The sequence below is a fragment of the Hoplias malabaricus genome, chromosome 1 (genome assembly GCF_029633855.1).
Source record: "Hoplias malabaricus isolate fHopMal1 chromosome 1, fHopMal1.hap1, whole genome shotgun sequence".
In the NCBI taxonomy this organism is placed as follows: Eukaryota; Metazoa; Chordata; class Actinopteri; order Characiformes; family Erythrinidae; genus Hoplias; species Hoplias malabaricus.
Genome location: NC_089800.1, coordinates 13,526,837 through 13,550,867, shown reverse-complemented (window position 1 = coordinate 13,550,867; position 24,031 = coordinate 13,526,837). Strand labels below are relative to the sequence as shown.

The 24,031-nt window shown below is 37.8% G+C and overlaps 1 protein-coding gene across 8 annotated transcripts in view; it reads left to right on the top strand.

The window, feature by feature from the left end:
• The window catches only part of pou6f2 (POU class 6 homeobox 2), a 159,477-nt gene extending 135,748 nt beyond the window's left edge, over nt 1–23,729 (top strand). For 7 of the 8 annotated variants that reach the window (XM_066646815.1, XM_066646813.1, XM_066646817.1 and 4 more), the window contains 4 exons: nt 6,517–6,726; nt 11,221–11,377; nt 14,462–14,630; nt 20,780–23,729. In XM_066646815.1, coding sequence (XP_066502912.1) covers nt 6,517–6,726; nt 11,221–11,377; nt 14,462–14,630; nt 20,780–21,284 — 1,041 coding nt within the window. In that variant the 3' untranslated portion in view covers nt 21,285–23,729. The remainder of the gene's footprint in view (nt 1–6,516; nt 6,727–11,220; nt 11,378–14,461; nt 14,631–20,779) is intronic. The other variant, XM_066646818.1, reaches the window with a different exon arrangement.
• Nucleotides 23,730–24,031: the final 302 nt, after the last annotated feature.

Sequence of the window (24,031 nt, the reverse complement as noted above, 5' to 3'; positions counted from 1 at the left end):
TTCAAACCATGACTAACAGCACCACATAAACATGGTGAAGTTATCATGTTGAACAGTCTGTATTGGCATGTTGCTGTTTGATGTATGAGATAAGCGTTGATATAGAAAACATCACTTCATTCATACAGCCATTCATGTTCTGTAACCACTTCATCCTGTTCAGGGTTAGAGGAGAAGGCCACATCTTTCTTTTTCATATAGAACTCCATTAAACATGTGGTCACTATATACCACTTATATGTGAGATGCCAAATTACGTGAGTTATATACTTCCATGGTATTCAAGAAAAGGTTTCTGTGTTCCTTGCTGACTGTATAGTTATGAGTCAAGTGCTGTGTTAAAGCAATATCTCAATAAGCATTGAATACAGTCTATTTTAGAACAATTTTAAATTAAGGACATAGATGAGAGGAATTTAAATGCAACAGAGACCATTCTGGAGATCTACAGTTCTCACAGCAGAACTCCCCCTCATGTTTGTTTTTATTCAGTAGCTACACATCTTTTAAAGAACGGTGTGTTTGAGTAAGAAGCCTACTGTAGCTATTGACCGAAGTTTAACGTATGTGTACGTTTTTATTCACGGTTTAAATGATCACAGAGACTCATTTGTTACTCAGGCTGTTTAGTTTAGTAAAGCTTTCGGTATCAGGTCTGGGTTCAGGGAAATGTAGTGGTCGACCACAGTTCCACCTTAAATATTGCGCCTTAAAAAGAAGAACTAAGTCAATACTACCCTCTTATGGAGCAGGAATAGAGCAAAATTGTCAAACATTTTCACACTTTTTCAACATTCTGAGGTTTCTTCACCGTCTGGACACCTCCAGATTTCGTCTCTTGGCCAAAGCTAAACCAGCGACGCAGAGAGAGGAAGCCTGAGCCATTTTTGACCTAGACACTTAGTTTCTTTCCTGTACACCAAACCAGGTCTGTGTACAAACACCAGACATTTCCCAGCACCCAAACAGACCATTGAACTAGCAAATGATGAGAAATTTTTTTTTTTAATTTTATAAAAACAATTAAATTGTCCATAATTAGGCAATTATTTTTTAGGTAACTTTCCCCTAAACCTACAGAGCCATACAAGTGCTAAGAAAAAAAAGTGAAGATCAAAGGTCTTTTTCCTTGTACTCTTTCATTAACACTTAAACCTACAGAAACCTTTGGGAGTAATTCTATGGTTCTGCCTTTGAGCTAAATGGCTGTGTTTTGGACACTACCTCTCTCTCTCTATCACAGCAAAAAGCAGTTTCTGAAGTGTCAAATTTTTTTAGCCTTTTGTTCATTGTTTGGGCATTTTGCAGTGGTCAACCCTGCGGTGCTTGGCATCCTTTACATTTGTCAGCAAACTGTATTTTTAGATCTTCTCTTTTTTTATAAGAAAAAACAATCAATAAGTTTAAACGTTTCATATAAACTTCATACGCTTAACTCAGTCTACTCTGTTTGAAATAATCAGCTTACATTCTTGATAAATTCAGTGATCAATTGTAAAATTAATTTATATTAATTAGTCGGTGTCTATTCATATTTTAAATTTGTCTAGTGGACTGTATCATTGCAAGAGAGTTTTGAGGAAGTGAACAAAAAAAATGCCTCTAGGGGTTTAAATCTATGCACTTCAATTAATTTTTTTGTATTATATATATATATTTTAAAGACCACTCCTTTATCTTCATCAGATAAAGAATGATGAGTAGTTTGATTTTTTTTGTTTCTATTGACTCATCAGATTGGATTCCTTGTCTAAAAGTCAATGAGGTTACTTATGTAAATGATAGTGACAGCGCTAATGTAAACTGAGAGCATATGGCCTTATTTTGGAACAATCATCATTAGAATTATTTAAATGATCAGTGTTTATGATGTGATAGAACCTATCCTCTTCAGTGCAGCATGGACTTCAAACAGTGTGTGCTTTGTTTTTTTGACAGTAATGGATGTTAGAAGTCTGGGCTTCTCTCCCAATATGGGTCCCAATCCTATTCCGCTCCGAACAGGGGGCAGTAAGGGAGAAAATGGGCAGGGATATTGCCTGGCGACCATGGCGAACGCTACAGATTGGCCTGGCTGGAGGAAGGAGATGACATTCCCTGGGAAACAGTGGCTGGATAATTCTAATGAGTTCTGCTCACAGAGAGAGAGAGAGAGAGGGAGGGAGAGAGAGGATGAAGATGAACGCTCTGACTCTCCCCTGTAAAATTTGTTCCATAAGACAATACAAAAAGGAAAGCAAAGAGCTGAGAGGCAGCAGGAAAATCATACAGAGAAGTGTTTGTGGACCTGAGAGAGTTGCATTCTTTTATCTTCTACAGCTGTTAACTCGGGTGCTCCCCACAACTCTAAGTAAAGCACAAGTAAACTTGGTAACATCTGATAGCCTGCAGCCTAGAGGCCTTTTGTGTACACAAAGACCTTTAAGGTATTATTAGCATGTGATGGTTTGCTAACCATGAAATCTGATCTGTCAGTTGCAAAAGTGATTATCCTTCCATGTTCTGCCTATCTGTGTTATTTCATAGAAGGTATTGCAAAATTGAACACGCTTTATAGACTAAAATCTAGTAGCATATTGTGTGTTTATTATATATCAGGAAATTTTTGCCTTGTTTTCATACAATATATATACAAAGACAAATGGTAGTGCATAACACAGTTTTTCTCAGAACCCTTGACTGTAGTAGGTATGACTCGATTCAGATAATATTTATTAGGTATGTGTGTCATGCAGTTACAATAAACCTGAGGTTTTTGGACGTGCAGCTATGGTAAACATGATGTAGAAATATCTGCAGAAGAAACTGAACATTAGCAATATTAACTAATATTTCCTCAAAACAAATCCAGTAAAAAAACAAACTAACGAACAGCAAAATGTCTGGCAGCTATAGTTTCCAGCAAATTGCTGTTAAATAATGGTATTTTGCCTAATATTAGAATTCGGATATTTAAACATACTCTTAATATTTAACTAAATGTGAGCACAGTGTGGAAAACTAACATTGATAACTGAACATTAACATACTGTTGTTTAAAATGGGACAAATTCAACAATATAGTTACAAAATTATAGTCTATTTTAAACAGTTTACATTACTTTTGATGAATGGGATGCTTTAAAAAATGTGTACAGCACCAGCTACAATGAAATACACTGATCAATGGAAAACAGTGTAAAATGAGAGGCTACAATGTGAGATATCAAAACTACAAAGAGCTTCTATATTGTAAGTTGGGATGATAAAATGGACAATGAGTATAGATACAAAGTAGGTGTTCATTCAGTGATCATGCAGTGTGTGGAACATATCTCAATACAGTAAAAGTCAGTATTATGACAGATCAGTGCAGTCTTTGTTGTGTTTGCTGGTGTAATTTCATTTGCTGTGCCTGGTTAGAACCTTTGCTTTAGGTGAACACTGTCTCTGAGCTATAAGGCTAGTAAATGGCTTCAGTGCTGTGTTGAATGGCTCTGTGTTATCTCACACGTGCTGTCATCTCCTCTCTGCTCGTTTAAATACGGCTGTTGGAAGAGCCACTTTAGCCCAATGAGGATGAATAATTGAGCGGAACAGCTCCAGAGACAGGGGGACACTAGCGTCGTCAGGCAGCACTGTAAAACATGCTAAGTGGCTAACACTGAGGGGGGAGAGGAGGGAGAGAGACACTGAGAGAGAGCATGAGGGAGAGAGAGATAAATTATCTGTCACTTAATGCGAAGCAACGCAGGCAAATGAGCCGTAGCGAGGATGAATTACAGATTGCCGGCCTTTTTTTTCCCACCGCTCCATTGCCATTATGTCAACGAGAGGAAGGCGAAAGGAGGGAGGAAAAGCCTTGGCCTAGCGGGGCTGTGGGGTTTGTTAGCATGGCTGAAGGGGTGGCGGGGAGTCAATCTGCAAACAGTGGCATAGATATAATTTATTCTGAGTCTGAGATATATTTATTCAGAGACTTTTTTTTATTATTATCCAGTTTCAGACAATACAATTTTTCTTATTAGCCACATTACGCTGATAGCTTCAACAGAATGCAAACTAGCAAACATTAGACCCTAGTACATAGGTAAAAGAGCCTTAGACCTTGTCCACCTTTTTTACATGTAGGTTTTCTTCTATTCATTTTGGAACACTTTATCCAGGGTGAACTTCACCAAGGTGTAACATCAAGTGTGTGTGCTATTAACTCCAGACACGGGGAAAACACACCAAACTCCTCACAGACAGTCACCCCGGAGTGGGATTTGAACCTACAACCCTAGGTCCCTGGAGCTGTGTGACAGTGACACTACCTGCTGTGCCACTGTGCTGCCAGATAATTAATTAGCTCTGTTCTAATTGGCTGCCATGTAATGTGCCTTTTTCAAAAAGCAGTATCTACAGAAAACTCCTCACAGCTTCAGACTGAATGATTTGCACAAAAAGACTAAGCTGAATCAGTTCTTATATTTTAAAGTGTATTTATATATTAAGCTATAGAATGAACAGTACACTTACCAAGCTTAATGTTTGCATACTATACTCAATTTTCCTACAAAATAATGTTAATAAATGGGAGAGATTTGTGGGTAGAAGTGGGTAGAAAAAGAGTCAGGTAAGAAAGGTGTACAACAATATCAAAGACAAACCAAGTTGTCTATGGAGTGCTTTCCCCTATAGAAGTGAATGGTAACCAAAGTCTAAGGAGTCCTCAGAAAGAGCAAATTTAAGAACATCTCTAATGTAATTAAATAAATATAACTCCCTCTGATTGTCTGAGACATATCATTGAAGTGATCAAAAGTGTGAGTCTCTCTATGTCAGTTATTATCATAAAGGGTAACTGTGTTGTAGCAGTATAACAGTATGTAGCCTCAGCAATCCACACCCCTCATCCTCGCTTTCCCATCACCCCTATTTTGTTTTTATTGTAACAAGTGCTATGAAGGTCTGTGTGTAGTGGTGGTAATCTTCTGTAATTGTAGTAGTCAGGGTGAAATAGGTGAGTGAAGCATTATTCTCCAGCCTGCTGCTCTAAAGGCTGTGCTTTAGAGAGATGAAGCACAGCAGCCACACACACACTGCCGTGGCCTTTGCTCTGTGCTGACTGGAGGGCAGGACCAGAGGGGGCGAGTTCTGAATGAAGGGGTGAAGACCAGGAGATAGTTGGGGCTAGTGGGGGCGAGAGTACCCTGAGGGACCTATGGAGTTGGACTGGATGTGTCTATGTGTGTGAATGTGTGTGTGAAGTCCAAAATGTTCTGATGTTCTTGGACAACTAACCAAAAGCGAAGTAAACAAAGACAACGATGAGTAAAATTTCTAGAACAGGGACAATGAAAACGTCAAAAGAAAACACAATGTGAGCAATGCCCACCCAGAGACAGAGCTGAATTCATTAATTATTGTGTCTACAAACATTTGAACATATAAGAATGGTGTATCACACTAAGGGGTTAATAGCAGTCCTGGACTACACATTTTGTATTTTAATTTTTCTATTGTAAGAAGAAGAATATAGTCCAAGACTAAGCTTAATACCTCTCTGGGAAACACACACACACAAATGTTACACGGATTATGAGCTGTTACATTATGAATATACATATATAGTTAGATTAACACCATTCCAGAAGCTTCTTTATGACTTTAACAATATGTAGGACCCACACATTCTGACACTGTATATAAATGCAGGATGAGTGAAAGATGCTGTAAAATGCCACATCAGTAACTCTCTAAATTACATACACAGAAGCGGCACTTTTACTCATCCACTGAACAGACAGCCTGTCACCGGCAGATGTGTGTGTGTGTCTGTGTGCGCGCTCATGTCTTCTGGTCGTATAATGGATATGAGTCAGTGGTGTGCACCAGCTAACACCAATGTACTCAGATCCTGACCTTTAGTAGGTGTGTTCTAAATGTGAGCGAGTCTTAGTGCATGGGCGATGTGTGTGGGGGTGTGTGTACCTACACATTGCTGTAACTTGCCCTTACGCTTTCTCACGCCACTCTGACGGATAATCAGTCGGTACAGGTCGTACCTTCAAACCACTACTAGACACGACTCTGGGTTTTAAAGATGTAAAGATCAGTGAAGCTTCTTTCAGTGGGTTTTATCAGCTCTATATCTGTTTGTTAATGACGTTTTATTGTAGTATTTTAACTAATGCATAAGTGTCACAAACATAATTGTTCTTAAACCACCTTACGACTATCTCAGTGTATATGTACACCAACTGTTAATGTTTTCATTTAGAATTTAGAATTTTATTATATGTCTGTAAAATATTAATATGTAAACACAACACACACCTGTTCTCTTCCCTGACATGTATTTTCCAATAACATTTGCACATGCCACTTTTATACATATATTTATCTTATATTCTTAACACAGCAAACTGAAACTTAATGAGTATTTTGTAGAGTCTCACAACCTATTTTTCTCTACTTTCACCAAAACCTGAGCAGTCACTGAGAACATAATATAATCAGACTTAACTGTTCTTACCTCCTATCTATTTCTAGATAATCGGGACTATCCCACTGATGCCAAACCCCGCAGGAACCTCCAACCAATCAGGCGGCGCGACCCCTTCACTACAAGTGCAGCCAATCACACCGCAGCTGCTGACCAATGCGCAAGGTCAGATCATCGCCACGGTGATTGGGAACCAGATTCTGCCTGTCATCAACACCCAGGGAATCACGCTGTCACCAATCAAACCTGGACAGCAGGTGAGGCCTGATACACTCCGACATAAACACAGTGGTAGACATGGGTTGAATATATTGAAATATACGGATAGCTAAACTCATCTTAATATTTGTCTTCCACGGTCTGTAAGTTTGTAATTGAAATATTTCCCTCACAGCAATGTAATTCTTCAATATAACCCTATTATTAATGTCTGGAAAAAATGCCAAAGCACATTGTTCATTTGGAGGGAAATTCCACTGATTTTTCAACAGTTCTGCATAACTCAGATGTAAACAAATTCCACTGATTCCAATTCCACTGTAAGCAAATCTCTTGTTAAATTAGATGTCATCTAAACAAAAAGATTTGCAGAGTACAGAGTATGCGTCGGAAGTTCAGTCTAAAAGGCAAAAATAACTTGTACAGAGCCCCTGAAGGAATGTGGTGTAACAATCTTGTGCTGACCACTTACTAAGTTATGAGCACCACAGAAGCACCATGAAAACTGTATATGTTTTTTTTTTTGTTTGTTTGTTTTTCAATCTCTCCAAAGAACAGCACATTACTAACCATTGCTACAGTACATTAATTTATTCAAATGTATTAATTTATTTAGATGCTTATATTATATTGACATATCAAATAAGATTCAGCAAATTAATTACCAAAAGTAGCATAACACATTGTATGCTCTTAATAATAAAAATAATATTAATGCTTATAATACAGAGAGATAAGACTCATGGTGGCCTTAGGCACCACAGTGTCCCCTTCTATTGTTTTTAAATGGACATTACAGCTGTAATCTCTAATTATAAAGACACTTAAACACTTAAACACTTGGACATAGGTGTAACTTTAAACGTACTTAACCATTTAATTATAACGGGTAAAACTGGGATGTCATTTGTTTTTGTTTGAAATAAAGTACTTTTTTATTTTTTATATGACACAATTATGAAATATACTTATTAGAGCTGCTACTCTTCATGTCTCCAAAAAATCTTTGCAATATAATTTGGCTATATACATGCAAGCGTCAATCCATCTGACTTTGTAAGCCAAACAAATTAGAGCTGTGGTTCACATGCACTGCTCCTGCCTCGCTCTTATATTCCCACACTCTACTCGACATGAAAAGGTTTATTTTATCTCTTTCTTGTTCTTACTGACTTAAGAGAGAGCATAGCAGCATAGTACACAATGTAAAATCTCATTGTCTCAGTGTTTCCCTTCAGAGAAACACTCCTGACACAGCTAGTTAGGATTAGATGCAGAGAGAGAGAGAGAGGGAGAGAGAGAAAAAAGAGAGAGAGAGAAATCACTCGTGTTGACAGAATCCAAAGATTCAGTCTTTCTCAGCTGATAATAAGCTGCAGAAAGTTTGTGTGGGTTTATGTGTGTGTCTGTGTCAGAGAGAAGGAATTTCTGTCGATCTCTGTGTGTGTGTGTGTGTGCGTGGTGCAGGTCTGAGTGAGAGTGAATAGGCCTATTTGTGGAGTTTATGGGTGGAATGCCCAATATAATCCTTTTTTTTTAATCATGATTATGGTACTGGCACTAAACTGTGGGACCAGCATTGCCCACATCATGTAAATCAGTCTATTCAGGTCAGACAATCTGTTGACGAGTCACAATCACAGAATTTGCGTTGTTCATGATCATTAAGCTTTCTCAAATGTGTAGCCCGAGTTGTTTGTTGTATAATGTTAAAAATTACAAACTGCAGGTAATAAACGGCACATTTTGATTTAAACATTTAGCCGGAAAGACACCTAAAAGGCTGAGGATACGGATTCTTCTGTCACATAGATGTAAAAAATGTTACCTGCATTATTTACATGTTGTAAACGATAGCACATACGCTGTAAGTATTATACACCAAGTTGGGAAAAAGTGAACATCCTTCTCTCTACAGCAAACCTCAGAGAAAGCTATTACCAAGTAGCACTACCATAGCAACTGTACTTTGAAAGAAAGGCTACTCACAAGACTCTTACAAAAGAAAGATGTTTTGACATCAGACCAAAAGTCAATGGAGAATCTGAACGTTTTGGACATGTTTATGAAGTTCATGAAGCTGCTAATGTTCTAAATGTATGCTGTTGTAAGAAGATGTTTTTTTAAGTTGCTGTAGTTTCAAAATACAGAACATGTTAAATTCCTGTTTGCATTTGTATCTTGTTCTTGCTCAATATTTGATCTATATTTCACTGTATTTGCGGTGAAAAAATGGAAAACCATTAGGAAAACCAGTGTCATGGCAAAAGCCACTTTTTTAAGGGTGTATAATGAAATAGCAATGTTACTGCTTTAATAATATTCTGTCCAGACCTTGCAGCTTTAGTTCGTTTGTGTGTTGTATGTGTGATGGACGACATTTTGTTTTGATATAAAGCCTTTTTATGTGGAAAATCTGTTTGTGTAAGATGTAAATAATGTATGAAAGTAATATAATGTATGTTTGTAAACTGGACAGTGCTATGTACAACCACAAGATGTGTCTGTCAGTAGCACTCTCAGAGTAAGTAGAAGATGCTCATTCTGTAGAACCCCTGCAGAGTGGAGTGTTGAGAAATAGTTTTCAGGGCACACACACACACACACACACCAGTATTCACCATAACTATTGTTCATTAATACCATTGTTTGGGTCAAAACAAATGGGTGAAAACAGTCCCAAGGGAGACTGAAAGTACAGGCCTTTGTTTCTTGACTACAGATCTATAGTCCTGCTCCCTATTCCCCACACCACTCTACGATTTATGGTCAATCACTTGGAAGAAAAAAGGAAAGCAACCTACACAGGTTGACCTCATTTTCTTTGGGAGGTGTACTGTGTCATTCTCATGCTGCTTCTGATCACCCTCGCACACACGTTAATGCATTTGTAATAATGTTTATGGTCGTTGTCTGAATCTCCCAAATAACTCCTGAAACAATCTCTGCCATCCGATAATTTACGGCTGTCAAGCAGCCCCGGAGCCGCTGAGATTCGGGATAATTCCTCCGGCAGCCGCCGACAGCTCTGACAGTGTGTGCAGCACTTCTTCTGACGTCTCTCGCCACCCCAAACAAACACCCTAACACACACCCATGCACACACAAACAGGCGCACACACTCCGGAGATTATAATTAATAGCACAAGGGAATAGCATAAAGAATCTAACCTACTTTTAGATTGACAACAAGGCCTTTCTTGCCGAGAGGAGCCGCACGGTCTTGATCTTGTAAAAGCAGCTCAATCGTGCATAAAACATGAAAATATACAGTTTTACGCTCATGCCACATTGCTCCTAATGACGGCCCATACGGCTCCGCTATGGCTGTGATTGCTGCTTTCACTAAACCGGTGCGCTTGCGATTTCATGTTAAGGATTCTGAGTATCCTCACATTGTCATTTGTGCCTTTTTTTCCTTTTATGTCTGCTTGAAAGCATGTGACAGGAGTGTTCAAGGAGAAATTTTGTAGAAAGAGAAACATTAGAACTGGCATCTCAACCAGTCCAAATCTCTGTCTTAACCACTCCTGGTGGCAGAGTCTATCTGTCATATGCTGTGGCCTGTCTGGGGTACACCACAGAACGAAAGTATATAGCAAGCAGTTCAACAGGAAAGTTTCAGAATTATTTGAGTGTTAAGTCAATTTGCCAACACCAAACGTTCATTGTCATGTATTTTAACCAGTCTTTTTTTCCCCAAAAATATGTCACTGATTTGCTTTTCACTGAATTATATAAGAAAGCATTCTTACCTATTTGTTTGGCAACAGTCGCTCATATTTGAGCAGATTTGAAACATTAATGCAATGGTACCCACTGTGTATGTGTGCAAGGGGACGCTACAAGGCAAATGAATGAGATACGCAATAATTCCACTCTAAAAGTGATTTGTCACTTTATTTTTCTTCAGTAACAAGTTGCAGATGAATTAATGTTTAAGATCAATTCCAGTGGAGTCTGTAAACAAAAGATGTCTGTGTGTGAAAATATTCTCTTTAAAAAAAAGTGAGCAAAGTAGAAAAAACTTTGGGAAACACCGCATTAATGTAACATTTTTGGAATTGTATGATTACACTGAATCCAGGTTAAAAAAAAGCATTCATGAGGTCAGGAACTGTGGAGATGATTAGCTTTAAAGCACAGGTGCTACTCCAACCCAGCTCCAAGGTATTGGAAAGAATTTGATCAGGTCCGAGGAGGCAAGTCCACACTTCCACAGTCCACATTACAATGTCTAGCCCATGCTTAGCTTTGGGCATGATGGCCTTAGGATAGTGTGCAGCTGCACGCCAAACATGAAAAATCATGCTTATTTTTTCAATAAAATTATTCTTGCTTCCAAGCTGTTGTCCTGCGCTCACATTCCAGATGTTCTCCCACTCCAAGATTGTATGTGTTATGCTTTATGCAATGTATACACTGTGCTTTATGTCAAAGTTTACATTGTTAAAACCTACAGGGAACAACCATTAACCTTGACCAGAAGGTAGTATTCTGATATTCCTCTGTGTGTATGTGTGTGACCGCAGCTACCCCAGGCTCCACAGGCCCAACCGACTCCCCCAGTGTCTCAGCCAGGCCTGCTACGAATGCCCCACAGCCAGAGCCCCCTGCGCCAGGCCTCTTCATCCTCCTCCACATCATCGTCCTCATCCTCAGCTCTCAGCGTGGGACAGCTGGTTAGCAGTGAGTAACCACAGCAACGCTCAACTAACACTACACTTCACTAAACTACACTACATGTGTCCGCATTTATGGATGCATGCACTTTGTGCTCACTCTCTTACACACTATAAACTTGCATAAAATAACAGGTTTGTGAAGTGGTGGTTATCACAGTATGGCTGGCTCTAGCATGCACTTGAGGCCTGAAAGGAAATGATGGTATGAATATACTGAAGTGAACAGGGGTCATAGCACATCGTCTGCTCAGTCCACGAGACAAAAGAAATATTTCTTCTGAGTCTAGCTCTTGTACACTTTTTATATTCGAGGTCTGCTGTCTGTATGATCCAGCGCTATAGAGTCTAGCAGTATTTCTTCATTTCTTCATCAGTAGCCAAACAATACACTGATTTATATATATATATATATATATATATATATATATATATATATATATATATGTACACTATTAAAAACTGTACGCTTCACGAACAGAGAGCCTGTGCGGAGTTGCTTAGCCTCCGCAAGCGCCACATATAAATCACTCTCGGCTGCCTGTCACAGCCACGGCGTCCCTTTAAAAACTGCTTTACTTAGATAAATTCTCATTTGTCACAGGCAATTGCCCTAAACCCATTTCAAAGGCATCTGCAATGGAGTTTTGAATTCAATAAAAGGGAAGCTGCCATTGATCAACTTGTTGTGAACACAACCAATGGACTGATTCATATTTCTTTTTTTTTCTTCTTCTTCTGTGTCAACATGTACATAATACCGCTGGCATTCTCCATTCATTTTGTCAATTTGCGCCATGGTGCAGCTTTCTATGCCACACTGTGTTTGTCGCAATGTCCTTGGCTAACACTAACACTGTACAACGCAGCTTTGAATGGAGGAAAAAATCAAAGTGACCTACAGCTACAAAAGGCTGAATAAATCCTGTCCTGGACTTTACATTTTGCCCAAAACCAATAAGTAAACAAATCCATAGCCATACAGTAAGGCCATATCTAAATTCATGATATTCCTCTGAGAGCTGTTTTTATTTGTAATCGTTATATATATAAAATAGAAAATAGAAATTGTATAGAAAGACTTGTGGCTGCAGGTTTAAACGAGTTGCACTACAGTATTGAAAGGCATACTGTCTTACTGTATACTTAAGTGTTAAGAACTAGTAACAGTAAGAAAAGCAATAGTAAGTATATAAGCAGCACTTAGAGTCATAATAATATTGAAACAATTAATATCATGCTAACATTTTATTTCTCGTTAAAACAAGCATATGCATTTTATGCAGATTCTAAGCTTTCAATCACGTTACTACACTTGTGTCTTGAAATGTATTTGTGTGTTTTAAGTTAATTTTGCAGACGTTTGCCAAGTTTTTGCGCAGAAAAGATATAGTAAACAGACTCAAGTCTGTTGTTACCTAAATCTGAAAGTGAATGTAATTCGGGACATAACTAACAATGTGTGTTGCACAATGTGACAATAGTGTAACAAAATGACAAAACAGCTCTGGACTTAGTCCTGCACTAAAGCTAGTTCCTCTAAACGAATGGGCAAGTCATATAAAGCTTCTGAGACACAAACCATCATTTTAAAAGTACTTTATCCACCAAACTTGTAATGTTCAAAATCAAACAATAAACCATTCAACACCTCACCACTAAGCAGTAAGTTTAACATGAGCACAGAGCAGATGCAAGCATGACTCCACATTTGAAGATCACATTTACTTATGAGGAACGACAAGGGGCCGGTTCAGTAGGTTTTACCTTCGATTCGCCTGGAGGATTCCTTTAATAATTTATTGATAATGACCAGCATGAATTATTTAATCTGCCAAACTTTTTCCCTCATAAGCAGGATGCGAGGGGCAAAGGACAGTGATGTACAACAGAAAATCACATATTATTGACCAGGAAGCACTTTGATATTGAAGTGCAAAATACTGCTTTTATCTCCAAGAAGTTTTTAAATACAGGAACTAATAACTTGCATTCCTGTAACTGCTGGAATCAACTAAATGTGGCTGCTTGTTCTGTCTCTGTTGACCTAGGACAAGAAAGGATTCTTAGCCATAATGGATATGCATTCCTTTTGGAAAACTCCTCTTTTTGGAATTCTTTTTGTCAGTGTTTGTGACATTCTTTCAGTCTTCGCAAAAAATAAAACCTTTGGAAATGGTAATTTGCGAGACGAGTTGCTGTAAAGTTGCCACATATTTGTGGCTTGTATTCTTGGGTTTTCAATTTAGCAATGAATGTATCCATTGTCATCCGAGAGAGCTTATCAAAATCAAATAGTAACCGCTCTCGCAGCGGGAAAAAAATAAATAAATGTTGAGAGAAAAATGGAACCATGAAGGTCTCTTTAAATGAGATCTCAATTCAAAGCTGCATTTACACTACTGTGAAACATAGTGCTTTATCTGCAGTCATGTCAAAAAATGTGTTGTCACATTATTTCATATAAATACAAATATATGAAATGAAGTTTCACTATCATGAGTCAAGTTGCTTTTTTAAGTACAGTGCCCTCAAAATAACTCTTTATCATGAAAGGAATGCCTTGAAAAAAAACGTGTTTTTGTGGCTGAATATGAATGGAAGTTAGTAGGCACCTGTTAGCATTATAAATGAGAAATGCTAAATTACTTTCATTCATTTAATACAATGATTCAAAATACTTCAGGTAATACATTCCCTCAGTGAAAGTATTCTTTATATAATTCTACATCACAAAAATTCAAATATTACAACTCATTAGACATGGTTCATTAAAGCAATGTTATACATTATCTACAATAACTTAAAGTACCTTTACATTTGCTATTTAACTGCATTGCCAAGCAATGTCTTTTGGATTTCAGCTCAGGAATAAACACTGATACTGTTTAATTACTGAAGTACACATCAACCAGGACCATTAGCATTCATGGCCATACCATTCCTTACTGTGTAAACAACACAAAAAATGTTGGTAATGTCTTCGTATAAATATAATCAAAGGTCAGAGTTGAAAATATAATCAATCATAAAATGGCATTTCAGACACATCTTTATATATCTTTGTTCTTTTGTTTTGTCTGACCCTCAGACCCTCAAACTGCCCCCAGCGAAGTGGATGGGGTGAACCTGGAGGAGATCCGAGAATTCGCCAAAGCATTTAAAATTCGCCGCCTGTCTCTAGGCCTGACACAAACTCAGGTGGGCCAGGCCCTCAGCGCCACAGAGGGGCCTGCCTACAGCCAGTCTGCCATCTGCAGGTAAGGAAGACTAAGTTAAGCAAATTAATCTCTAATTTAGCACTTCATTAAATTAGAGAGTGTAGCACTAATATCGGTTAAAATGTTCTTTGATCTTTGATGTGAAATCACTGTCCTCAAAGAGAATCTCAAAGTATAAAAACCTAATTATGTTTACATTGATCAGAATCTGAATTCGTGTCCAAGTCAATACATACTTTTCATTTATTGACTACACTACAGCCCGTTAATTTTCTCTTGACCCTCAAATAATTTGTATGATATTTTGCAACAGGTCTGTAAGGAACACCAAGAGGAGGCACCTGAATGAACAAAATGTACAAAATAATAAATATATAACATTTCTGATCTGCAGTTACAGTGTTATATGATCATAAAATACTACACAAGAAAAACTGTGATCAACTAGCCATTACTTAACGAAGTATATACTGAGATGGCAGTTTTAAAAGCAATATTCACACTCTCATATGGTAGGTTTTTATTTTAACATGTTAAACACTGGGCGGCATGGTGGCGCAACAGGTTGTGTTCCCATCTTGCACCCAGTGATTCCAGGTAGGCTCCGGACCCCTGAACTGGATAAACGTTTACAGACAATGAATGAATAAAGGAATGTCTCTAAACTGTCTGAACAGCTATATATACATGTAATATCCAAGGCCTGTATACATATTTAATCAGAAGTAATTAAGATATTAAAGAGAATATACATAATTCACATCTTAACCCCGATAGTTTCATTTTAACTGGTGTCCTGACTACGCGCAAGGCACAAGCTACATGAAGCACTTAAAGCAGTTAATAATTACTAAGGTCCATTACCATGTATTTGTCATGCATTTAGCTAAAGAGGACATGACAGTACCAGACCTTTAATAAAAATGGCATGTTTCCCAGAGCAGTGCAACATGAGTGGGGACATTATGGCACATTACTGATAAAATATTCAGCAACGCCGGAACCAAAGTCACCTTTAAAACCATCTTCAGTGATAATAATATACACTCTTACTTTTCATCAGACAGGACGATGCCATGTCAGCTCACTAATATTACTGTGAGTCATATCATATACTGTAATGTGCAAAAGTCAAAAGACCATCCTTAATTAAATTGATTGATGGATTGATTTTCCAGAAGATATACTTCAGGACAAATAAGGTAACATACAGATGTGAAGAAAAAGGAAAGTTAGAGGACTGTAAGAGAACTGGAGTTCAAATACCAATGAACATAGAAGATTGGATTCCTAACAACCATGCAGAGTCACCCTCAGATGAACAAGTCTTACATTTGCATCTTGAAAAGAGAGGAGAGAAAATGATTCCACTATTGAGGTGTTTAAAAGTATGCCTAGATGTCAAATAATAATAATAATAATAAAGAAAACAGTTTGAAAACCAGTCAGATAAGCAGGGAAAATATATGCAATGCCCAAAAGTAAACCTAAGAAATGGAAGCTGTAATAAAGTCAAAAGTTACACAGGCAGAATACCAAACAAATGTATAAATATTCAGTCCCTGAGGTCTGTGAAACATCTCTGTTCAAAGTTTTCAGCTTATTTCCTGATGATGAAAGAGAGTGGCTGTTTTGATATAAAAATTAATCCTGCATTCATCCTGTGGCCCATGATAGGAAATAATTACACACAATAAGAAATGAGGTATTATTGCAAATATAATCAATAATCTACTATAATCATAGCTTTAAAAATTAAACGCTTTGGATGTCTTCACGTTAGTTCCATCTTGAATGTGTCCCATGCTAACGTTGTTGAGCTGAGCCCAGAGCCTTTCTCTTTGTTCAGCTTTTCATACTAATGTGCTGAAATTTTAAGAAATGCCAGGCTGATGAGATGCTTCTGTTTATGTGACACAGCACCGTCACACACTTTTAAAAATTTCATCCCATCAACATCAAACGGCCGATAAAACCTGAAACAGCGAGGAGAAGGCGGAGTGAAAGGGGGAATACCTTATGAAGCTTCAAACTAACGCTTAAAGTCTTAAAAATTCCATAAATTATTAACATTTCCCAATACATAATTCAGATATTTATAACATACATTAAAAGCCATTAGTTTCCAAAATAAATGGGTGATGTGATGTTTTCGCTCTCATGTTCTTTCATCTGAGCTCTTCTGAGAGGACACAGGCTTTTTTATTTCATTATATGTTCATTTGTATGACATTGGACATGACAGACTGCTGGGCGTTGTAGCGTTTAAAGGCAGACTTCACATGCTTTCCTTTGGTTAACATCAACAGAGCCGAGGTGGATCAGGACGAGAGCGTGTTTTTCGCTCGTGAGCGCGCAGGCTCTTGGGGCTTTCGTAGTCTTTGCTCAGTCAAACCCAGCCTGACAGATGTCTCCATCTTGTCTGATCTCATTGCTTTCTTTGAAGGGAAATAAAAAAAAAGCTTTATTGCTTCTTCCCAACAATCAAAAAAAGGACATGGTCAGCACAGATCAAATCTGGGACTTGATTAAAAATGCCCAGAGAATGTTGAATACCGTCTGATTAAGATTTTCAGTTGTGCTGAAATTTATACAATCCTTGTTCAATTGCGTAAAATGTGTAGGTTGTGAGGTACACGCCAAAGACGAACTTTATTAACACTGCAAATAAACCATTTACACATAAATACATTACTCTGGCAGAAGATTTTTTAAAAACCCTGAATGTTAAACAAATCTATAGACTTCCTTTTTGTGCATAAATTCATTTGATTCACAGTCATCTGAGTTTATAGTTATTAGATTATACACTTTCCCTCTCATTAATTGTAACGTATGAGTAAGTTGTACGTATAAAGCCGAGTCATTTAGTTGAGGATAAAATACTTGGAATGGAAATCTTATTACTATTACAGACATGACTGCTTATTATAGAAGTGAGTAATTGCTAATTCTTCCAGATCAAACGGGTAGAACGGCCCTCTTTACCAAGTTACTGTGACAATTCTAATTCTCTTCTTACACGCAACAATTCACCTCCATCCTCGACACGAACCCTACTTATAATGCAACACTGCATATGCATGCTAGCAAGATGTCGTTGTTTCACATAATTTGCTTCGTGAATATACACCATTAATCTATACCAACACACAGACTTCTCCATCAATAATTTATATCTTACGATGGGAAGCTGCCTTTCATCATTTGTGCAACAATTTAGGCAGAATGTATGCTTAACTGTCCTAAATGAGTTTAAATGTTTAATCATTCACTTTTCTCTTTGTATGAATTACTCAGTGTGTTAGATTCATGCTTGAAATCTTCTCTCATCCACTATTTTGTCATGTTCAGTGCCATAGTGCAACATTCATATGGCAGAGCTAGTCACAAATTACAGCATTTCATACTTAGTGCTCATGCATGTCTATTACAGTCTGAAAACATGTTGAGCTAAGAAGAGATATGCAGGGGCATAACATTTGTGTCTCTTGAGAAACTGTAAAGAAATCTCAGTGACATGGTGAATGACCTTGACAACAAATGCAAAAGATTCACGACTCTTTATGGGAGGGGGGTGGGGGTAAATAAATAAATAAACAAACAAACAAACATCTTTTATAGGATTTCTGATGCTACACTTAAAGCTTGTACATCCAAATTCTTACATTTCAGCAGCCAATTACCTAGATTTCTCTGCATTCTTTGAAGTCCACTTGTAAGTTTCCTTTCATTTTTAACCTAGATTTATTTTTCCAAGACCATTTACAAATATCCCCTTCTATTTATTGTTAAATAACAGTAATAAAATACCACTGTTATGTGTAAATGCATTGTTTATCGTGATGTCCCCAGTACAGTGAGCTCAAAACAGACTATTCTGCACATTAAAAAAGGAAGGTACATTAAGTTTTCCATGATATAGGTTATTTATCATACAAATTGGGTTTCTGTGGCCATTTTCTATTAATCTATTTATGTTGAAATATTTACAGTATGTAGAGGGCAGCTGATATTTTCAAATGATTGAAAAAAAGAAAGAAAAATGGCAAGGCCTTATTGCAGCAGTAACCAAACCCACTTTTTTTAAATATACAGCAATGTTATAATGCCACTTCTTTCCTGCACCCAAATTCTGAAAGCAATCCTGGCCTTTAAAAAAACAAACAAAACACCCCAGCAGTGCTCAGAGTGGCTAGGTCGAAAAAAGAACAAATGCAATAATTCATAAATTGATAAATAAGTTAGGCCCCACTATGCCACATCTTCGTCTTTGTTTCCTCCTCAGTCCGGTGTTTGTGCCGGCCCGTCACTCATCCTTCTGTTTAAAAAAAAGTGTCTTTTTACATTTGGGGTCCTGGGAGAGCGGGGGGCCTTTGCCCCTGCTTGAGGCGTCTCTTCAAATGCCAGTTAAGATTCCATCAAAGGCGTCCTCGCAGGAGCCTGTGGAGGAGCCTGGGACTGAGGGGAAGTGTGTTTTTTGAGAGAGCTGGAGCGGGGCTTTTTTCGGCCTGTCTGACAGGTGTCCGTGAGCTGGTTAGGAGGAGGGCAGGACAGTGAACACACTGACACAGCTCTCCATTAGAGTGCCTCAGAGACTTGTTATGTGTTTTAGCACTGCATATCTCTACCAGGCAGAGCCATTGTGGACTGTTTCTGACTCTAGACAGAAATTCGTAAGTATATAACAGATATACGATCAACAACTATCAAGTTTTGCGTTACTGTGTGCAGCTTGTAAGCACATACTAATACATTTAATTTCTCCCCCTATATGTTAAATTCAGCAAATAATCAACATTGGTGAAACTGTAAAATAATTGTGGATTACTTTGATCAGGTGCAAACAAAACCGTATATTGTACACCAACTCACTCATTTATTAGCTACCATATAGGTTACTTTTGTAAATAATGGCTAACTGTAGCTCATCTTTTGTCATACAATTTATCATTATTTGGACTGTGGTCCATCCTCAACAGTAAAGTAGTTGCACATTGATTGGTGCTGGGCTTGTAATCCTTACAGGGACTTTCTTTTTCATTCATTCATTGTCTGCGACCATTTATCCAGTTCAGGGTTGCAGTGGGTCCAGAGCCAGTAACTGTACTTTCTACAACAAAAGCAATAAATAGAAAGCACAATAATAAAGTAGTCAACATGTTACAAGGTAGTAATGTCGAATAAACTGTGTCAATATCTACTATAATACGGCCAATACTTTAATATGGTCCACTTCAGAAATAGTCCATGGTAGGAAGGTCAAAACAAAACAAACTATATATATGTATGAAACTGTATATAACATTACAAGACCTAGTAGTATTAATAATAATAATAACAACAACAATTAAAAACAAAGGTTTAATATACTTTACATAACCACATACATAGTACTCAGCTTTCTACTTATTACATTCTTACGTCACGTTAGAGCAAATATGTCCATGAAATCCCTGTAAACTTTCATATTCAAAACGGAGGGGTGGAAATGTAATAGCATTAAACATTTAATGAATGGAAGGTTTTTGGAGGATGAAGTGAAGTTGGTGTATTAAAATGTTTATAGTGCATTATAGTGAATTATTTAATCCGTAAATGTGAATAAATAATGTTTTTTATGTTTTAGTGCATGTTCTGCTACATACTTGACAACATATTTTTGCTTCTCATGAAAAGACGGAATATTAAATAAATGAGGCTTTATTGTTCATTGTGTTTTGTTTAAATCTTTTGATCACTGTGCATTTGGGTTGAACAATACAGTTTAAGCCCACTTTATTGTTTAATAATTAAATTTAGACTTAATTGTAGCAGTTAGCTGCTTGTTTGTATTTTGGAGCCTCTGATATTTCCTCTTCTAGCCTGTGGAAGAGTCTCCTTGGTCCTTCACTGCAGCATGGGCACAGAGAGTGAAAAGTAAACGAAGAATTTTTACTTCAAACAAAGCAATTGGAACCATATTTAATTCCAAGCAATTGCTGAAGAAACGAAAAAATAAAAAAGCAAAAAAATGTAAAGAATAATAATAATAAATTAAAAATAAATACCTTCTCACAAAGACAACTCTCTGTCCCATTGGCAGCTGGTACCAGGAGGCCCTTCTCGGAACACTGGTTCAGGCAGGAAAAACCCCTTGCCCGGTCCGGGCGCTCGAGTAAGCTTGTTCTCTCTCAATTCTCCCCCAGACACACCATCCTGAGAAGCCACTTTTTCCTACCACAGGAAGCCCAAGAGAACACTATAGCTAGCAGTCTGACAGGCAAACTGAACCCTGGCCTTTTATATCCTGCCAGGTTTGAGAAGTTGGACATCACCCCAAAAAGCGCCCAGAAGATTAAGCCTGTGCTGGAGCGCTGGATGGCCGAGGCTGAAGCCCGGCATCGCTCTGGCATGCAGAACCTGACCGAGTTTATCGGCAGCGAGCCCTCCAAAAAGCGCAAGCGCCGGACCTCTTTCACACCGCAGGCCCTGGAGATCCTCAACAGCCACTTTGAGAAGAACACGCACCCCTCCGGCCAGGAGATGACCGAAATTGCAGAGAAACTGAACTACGACCGTGAGGTGGTGCGTGTCTGGTTCTGCAACAAACGGCAGGCATTAAAAAACACAATAAAACGGTTGAAACAGCCAGAGCTCGGGCCGGTGGCACCCATGGACCCTCTGACCGATACTTTGGAAGAGCACCCTTAGGTTAAACTGGACTGGTTTCTGATATGAGTGCTGAGGAAAACTAGAACCACATACCAATGTCTAAACCTCCAACCAACCGGACTCTAAAGACCCAGGAATTTCCTACACATTGTACTGTGAAGGACTGTCAACAAGGAAGCGAACAGAAATATTACTTGCAGTGTTATCGCAACAGTGAATTGAAAGTGAGAGACATGAACAAAAACAAAAAACTAAAAAACTGAAAAAAAAAACAAAAAAAGACAATAATAAAGTCAAGTTTGAGGGAGTATAATACTGAAATTGGGGTCCTCTTCCAGGATGAAGAAAAGAATTAAAATACAGATACTCAAATCAAGGACAACTAAGAAACTACTACTACCAAAGTCTGTTGCATCTGATTCCTGAGATTTTTTAACTTGTAAATGTGTTCTAAATTTTTACATTTATACTGACAAAAAGACAAAAAGAATCTATGTGTGCTGGGGCGGGGAGGGTGTAACGGTCTATCTTTGTCTCACTTGATCACTTGGGTTTATATGTAAATATTGAAAAAAAATTTTGTCTTCAAATTGAAATCACAAACTCTTTGGAAACTTTGTCTCAGAGATGTCTGCATCATATGCCTATTGCCCGTTCTTCAGTCACCTCACCCGTTTGTAAACGTATGATTTCTAAGAAACTTTTATCTCTGGTAAAATGGGTTTCAAATGTATTTCAAAAGGTGGTCCATATTGCAAAGGGATTCTCAGTGAACCAAGAGCTTTTGGTATACCCACACTGTTGCAGCCGTGACTTTAAACTACAGTATGTCATTGTATTGCCAAAGCCTTCTAGCCAAAGAACATAAATCTTCAGCCCCAGGAAGATGCTACATCTGGGCCAAAATGTCTCAAAACTTTTCTTTTTCCAACAGCTTTTTCAGGCCTGCGTGTTCTGAAGGACACAAATAAGACGTAGTTCATTGTGGGACATTTTTTTTACAGTTGAATTTTTATTCTACTTCTTATTATTCTATAATTTTGTTGCAGTGTGTTTCTTTGTATGTGCCAGACAGAAAATCCCATCAGAGGAACGAGAATTGTGAACAGCTTCAAACATTCAAGTTATTAAACTGCCCCACTGTAGTAACGTGAACGATAGAGCTTCAAATGATTTCAGTAAACTGCTAAATGACGAACCCTTTAGGCCATTCTCAACACCTGATGTGTACCATTTGTTTTATTTTGCTTTTCTTTTTCTTTCCCCGTCTAGAACATTCTATACGACAGTTGAACATTTCACAATGATTAAAGAACACGTATTTACTTACGCCACCAAAACTCACAGCTTGGGTTATTTTAATCTCGAATAAGAAGCACAGATCCTGGCTGCTGCTTTGGGCAAAAGAACAACAGTGAAAGTCACAGCTTCGTCTTAGAACTGTCATGAAGCTTTGGCAGCTTAGCTTAATATTTTGTGTGCTCTAAACATTTTACAGCTTATGCCATTTGCCACATTATATGTTCATTTACTCCAAAAATAAAAAGGAACACGCTTTATGCAAAAAACAGTTCATATTACATTTATTACCTATTATAAATCCTAAAGGACAATGTGAAACTTTGTAATTCTTTTTGCTGCTGTGGTCATTCATGTGTCATGTTTTGATATATCTTTGACATTTCAATATCATTTTTAGTTCAGTTGTTGATGTCATCAACCTTAGGTTTTTAAAAGTGTTATTACAACATTATTTAGGGAAATAATATTTGAGCAAATCCAGGGAATTAGGAGAATCACAACGATGCACGTCGGCTTTAACATTATAAGTTCTGCAATTCCTTGCTGATCATTTGAGCAGTATGATGTCTCTGCTCTTGAATGAAGTACATGTTTGCTGAAGATTCTGAAATCTTCCAACTGACAGTATGGCTGAACCCCCATTTCTATCCAACGCATTGTATTTCATTTGCATTTCTGAGAAGCTTTGGTTTGGTTGGTTGCAGAGACAGTGTATCGTTTAGAGGCTTAACAATGAAGCTGTAACCAAAAAAAAAAAACAAAGGAAAGGGGAAAATAATCAACCAAGAAACAAAGAAATGAGTTATGCCTTTGCTCATCTTTTCAATGCTGGACCAAAGCTCAATAGTATTATGCACATTGTACAGAGAAATGGCTAAATGTTGCTGACAATCTTGAAATATTTACCTGTTTGAAGAAAATGGATGAAATTAAGTATATCGTAAAAATTACCTCATATCTGTCCTGGTACGTAGTGAGCAACATCATTTTTTTTTTCTTTTACAAAAGGGAAGAAAAACAACAACAAATTTGTGGAATTGTGTATGTGTGTGTAAGTAGTTTCCACAGACCATGGTAGACCAAGCTTCTCAAAGGCAAACAGGAGTCTATCAGTTACCTTTTGGTTTCATGCTGTGGTTTCCCAGGGTCACATGTATAGACCATTTTCAACATTGCTGTAACATGTTTTTGTTTGTTTGTTTGTATGTTGGCCACTCCCTTTGCTGTGTGAGGTACACTGATGAGTTTTATTGCCTGAAATTGCCCTATATGATAGGGAACGAAGAGAGCTTTGCGACCGAACCAATTGTCTTGGACTAAAAAGATTCCTAGAAAACACACACAGATTACACATGTAAACACACACACACACACACACACACACACACACACACACACACATTCACAGAACAAGTATGAAAAGTTGACCATTGTTGTAACTCTCCACACCTCGAAACCAAAGCTGAAAAACCTGCTAAGGTTGC